Below are 5,250 nucleotides of genomic sequence, written 5' to 3'. Positions count from 1 at the left end.
AACTTTTCTGACATCAAACTTTTCGATACTTTCAAAACAATCTCCAATATTTTTAACAGTTCTTTTAAATCATTGTTCTCGAGTTTACCAACTCTAGTTTTCCATATACCAAATATGTTTTCAATCGGATTGCACTCTGGAGAATATGGAGCATTAAAAAGAACTCTGCAGCCTCTATTTTCTGCAATCTTGATGATTTCTTTTTGATGTACCACAGCGTTATCCAATACAAAAACGACATTTCCAAGCAAACAGATATAATGTTCAACAAGCAATTTAAATCCAGCAGAAAATATATCTCCATCAACGACTTGGTTAAACACCCTGCAAAATTTGTCTCCACTTTCTGCAATCGAACATATACAACTAATATTGAATGTCGACAGGGGAGAAATTCTAAAATGTTTTTTCCCTTTTAAACCCCAATGTTTTGTTTTTACATTACCCAATTTCCAATGAGATTCATCAACAAACACAACAGCAAATCCGGCTTTATGACAACTTTTCAACTCTAACAATCTGTTGACACATAGTTCTTTATTTTCTAATGTGTTGGCAACTTTTCCTCGTATTGACACTTTTGTAAATGACAGAGGATCTAGTTTGACATTTTTCATCAATTTTTCATTGGTTATGTACCTGTCTAATGAAGATACAGAAATATCGTAATTTTTTTCTGCCAAGGCCTTTTTGGCTTGCCTCAAAGACATATTTTGTAGACAAAGAAGCGAAGTTACCTCTTTCAACATGTCGTCTGTATATTTTGGTTTTCTTCCTATCTTCTTCTTTGTTATATCGCTTCCATCTTTCAATTTTTTAATATAAAATTTCACTCTTTCTGTTGGTATTTTGGTTTTATTTACATACCAATCAACGGATTGAGACAATCCATTTTCTTCATACAACTCTCTGAGATATGAAATTTGTTCATCCGTGAGAGTATTGTAACATCTTTTTCGGTGTTTTTTTAGTGTCTTCTTCCATTTGAGAAGATAATTGAGGATGATAATTGATTTGTTGTTCTAAAAGTGTACTTTCAGTAACCGGAGAAACATTTGGGGGAGTGTTTGGAGGTTTACATAAAGGTCCTATAAAAGGTTGTTTGAACAATGCAATTTCAGACTTAGGCACATATTCGATAGAGTCACTCATATTTATTATAAAGTTTAAACATGTGTTTATATATTCATTTATTTTGTTAAATATATTTAGAAGTTATAACATTTGCCAATTATTCAAGTTATAATTTTCATTTTTTGTTAATTTTATTTGAAACAAAAAATGTCAATTTTGAAACAATTTTAATTTAAATTTGTACAAAAAGAATTTTATTTGAAACAATAATAATTATTTATGAGACATTTAAAAAATGTACATTTTTGTTTTTTTTTTGTGAAACACTTTAAATTTATTTTGATAATATTTTTATTTTATTTGGTACAATCATATTTATTTGTTGAACATTTTTAAATTAATTTGAAACTAACTGTATGTAGTAAATTTTAAACCTAAGAACTGGTGAATTTTTAATTTGTTTTTTATATAAAGTAATTATAATCTTAAAATATTTGATTGATTATTGTTATCTGAATTGTTATACAAATTGAAAATGATTATTAAAACTTAATAAAACGACAGTTGGTGTTGTAACATTTTTCCTGTAATTTTGGGTTTATTATACTTAATATTTTGAAATTTGTATTGTTTTGAATTGGTCACTTATTAGTTTAAAAAATGGGATATTTTAAATATACTATTTCTATTTATATTTGGGATTGCGGATGAAACATAGTACCCGTATTTTAATTTCTGAATTTTTTAAAAAATGAAACGATCTTTCGATAGCAAAATAATTAATATATTTTGATTATATATACTATATATATAATTTGAAAAATAATAATATGTGTTTTTTTATTAGTAAAATAGATGGTTAATATTAAAAATCATCATGGTGTATAGTAAAATCCATTATTTTCTTTGTTATATTTTTAAAATCATCACCATATAAATAAAGTGCAAAAATCACTGTGAATTTTTTTAATAGTGATTTTCACACTTCATGATGATTTTCAAATAAACCGTGATCGCCTTAAAAATGGTAATTATCAAAATTTTGATTTTTTTGGGCCACAAATCCTTCCCATTGTTTAAATGAAATTCACTTCCAATAAAAATATACCTTTTGGTGGCACTGCCCAAAATAAAAATGTGTAATTAATTCAACTAAATTGGAATACAACAACACTATTGGGTGTGAAGTGGTAATCATCTGTTAATACATTTGAACCTGCCGTAAATGTATACTTACATTGATTACACTCGCTACCTTTTATGCCTTTTTTATAGACCCCAACTTCATACCCCCACCCAAATCCAAATAGACAATCACTCTCTTTTGTACACAAATAAAACTCTTCACAACTGATATTTTTACTCTTCCCAAACTTTACCGGATTTAAAATATCATTTCTCACAAGAGAAAAAATATAAGAACTCCCACTGCTTAGCCAACAATCTTTTTGATCTATTTTTCCAGTGAACACCCCTCCAAACTTGTTGTTATTTGTGTCTTCTATTAAAAAGCATAAATTCTTTTTATCCATCACTTTACTATCGAAAACAGAAGTATTTTGTGACCAGTCATCTCTATTACTATCAAACACGACACTTCTTATTGTCTTATTAAACAACTTTTCTAAACTTTCTTTTTCTTCAAATGTGATGTATTCTAAAAATGGGGTTTTACTTTGTTGTTTAAATCGTTTGGACTTTTTCAATTCGTTAATTCGATCATCTTTAAGTTGTACTATTTTTGCAATTTCGTCCTCAAACGGCTTTGTATTCATTTCACATTGTTCCTCGAGAAGTTCAACTTGCAAATTAAATATTTCATTTAATTTTGTGGTGTATGTGTGCATCGAATATTTCGTCATCTCATCTTGAATTTTTGTTTCGATTTTTTTCAAATTGGTGAGAATTGTTTCGAGAGAAATATTAATATGTTCATTCCTCTCATAAGTTTCATCAAGTCTATCGAAGTACCCTTCCGCATTTTCAATTCGTTGTGTTATGTTAAGTGTTTTGTTATCTACAAAATTATCTTCAACTCTACTGTTGAGTAAATCCAAAATTGATTTTGAAGTGTTCGTACAAAGTGTTGAAAGTGTTTGTAATGCTTCGTCCATCTGTAATTATTAAGTTTATGTGTTTTTTTCTTATTTTATAATAAACATATTATAATAATTTTTATTTTATTTTATTATTATTATTATTAATTATACAAAGATGAAAAAAAATCTCTATTTTTCAAAAAGAAATCATGTACCACGTAAACAAATAAATGCGTTACGACGATTCGATACGTTCTAATTATGTTAATAGTTATATAATAATTGTTCTTTTCAAAATCTTAATTTTATTTTTATTTTATGTATTTACAACAAATAGCTTTTAAATGAAGTTTTTACAATTTAAATGATTTTTTTATAACAAAAATCACATCAAGAATAATAATGAAAATGATTAAATTGAAGATTATTTCAACACTTTAATCGGCGTACTTCTTTTTGAGCTCTTCGATTTCTTCAGGGGTGTAATCGTTTTCCTCGTTAAGATAAGCTCTCATCTGTTCGACGGTTTTCCCAACCAAATTCTTTGCAATAGTTTTCGCAGTCGCTTCAACGAGCATATCAATGTTCATGAAAGTCGCAGCCTTCAACATCTCGAAGAGCATATCCTTCTCGAGTGACTCACAGAATTTGACATCCCATGGGTGGAGATCCGCGTTTTTGTCTCTATCGCCAATCACAAAATCCGGGTACATCAATGGGTGCTCGTTGTGGAAGTTCAACCACTCAACTACCTTTTCCAATACAGTGCCTTCGACTTTCAACAATGGAATTGCTTCCTCGGCATTCGCTCTCTCTTTCATCATATTCTCAACTTGTTTTGATTGTTTTGCGGCTTCTTCAGTGAGTGTGAAGAGCTTGCCATCAGATGATTTCAAGATAACGTTTTGAGCCATTTGGTGTTTTGAAGTTCAATTTTTCGGTTTAAATAGAAGATGAACGTTTTGAGGATTAAGTCAAACCTCAATACATATTGGTGTTGTTTTTTATAAGTTTCATTATTGTAAAAATATAAAATTTGTTTTATAACTTAATAGTATGTGTGAGGATAATTTGAAAATAACTAAAATCGGTTCTGAAAAAAAAGCTAAATAGAATTTTTGTCAAACTAGAAAATTTTATTTAATATAATTATAAATTATCTTTTGTTATTATATAATATTTAGTTTTTTATAATAACAATAAATTATCAATATTCAATTTGTTATTTTGTTATTATTTATTTATTATAATATAATTAATATTACATTTAACGTTGTTTTTGAATAACCATTATTACACAATAATAACAAGTTGTGTAATAAGATTATTATAACAATTGCTCCAAATTTAATTATAATTGTGCATTAACCCTTCCAATACCAGAAATATGATTGTTATAACACTCATACAAATGAATATAAACTTAAATCGGTAAACTAAAAGTTATTCTAAATAAAACATTATTTAGTTTTAATATTATAGTTTTCAGTTCTGGTTTGATGTAATATTTTTAATATATAAAAAGTTTGCACGTTTTATTTTTTGTATATTATATAAATTAAAAGTCTAACACAGTTGTGTCATACAAATCAGTTATAACATATATTTTATAATAATGTAAAGTAATGTATATAAAGGTTCTTTTTTATAAACGTGAAAAAGTTCGCGATGTTGTTTATATACATTTGGTTTATTTTGTGTAATGAAAACGATTTTTTTAAAACGATAGTTAAGAAGAAAAATATGTCAATATATCTCGTATACATATGATTCTCAACAAAAGTTTATAATGTGAAAACTCTAACAATCAGTGTGGTTGTACAACTAATATCATAATATTTGATTGTTTGTTACATATATCAAAATTCAATAAAATATCAACATTTTTACACGTTAGTTACAAAACATCAAAACATTTACAATATAAACTTAATTAAAATAATTACTTTTAGTATTTTTAAAGTATGGCGTATCCCTTGTTTTTGAATGAATAACTTTTTATCAGAATTTTATTTGATACGTTTTCTTATTTTAAAACCCTGTTTTTAGAAAGACTTATAATGTATCGTTTAATATACTATACACTATTTTTTTGATATAAAAAGAAAAAAAAATAAACTTGAAAATAATAACAGGA

At 26.6% G+C, this 5,250-nt stretch overlaps 1 protein-coding gene across 1 annotated transcript; it reads right to left on the bottom strand.

The window, feature by feature from the left end:
- Nucleotides 1-3,550: 3,550 nt before the first annotated feature.
- EIN_150300 (glycoprotein FP21 precursor, putative) lies at nucleotides 3,551-4,027 on the bottom strand (the record flags this gene model as incomplete). The annotated part of the gene is made up of 1 exon (XM_004257906.1): nucleotides 3,551-4,027. The coding sequence occupies one exon, from the start codon at nucleotides 4,025-4,027 to the stop codon at nucleotides 3,551-3,553; it is 477 nt and encodes a 158-aa protein (XP_004257954.1).
- Between the last annotated feature and the right edge of the window lie 1,223 nt (nucleotides 4,028-5,250).

This window comes from Entamoeba invadens, assembly GCF_000330505.1.
Source record: "Entamoeba invadens IP1 unplaced genomic scaffold scaff_1105074726367, whole genome shotgun sequence".
In the NCBI taxonomy this organism is placed as follows: Eukaryota; Evosea; order Mastigamoebida; family Endamoebidae; genus Entamoeba; species Entamoeba invadens.
This window is presented reverse-complemented; position numbering and strand designations above follow the sequence as displayed.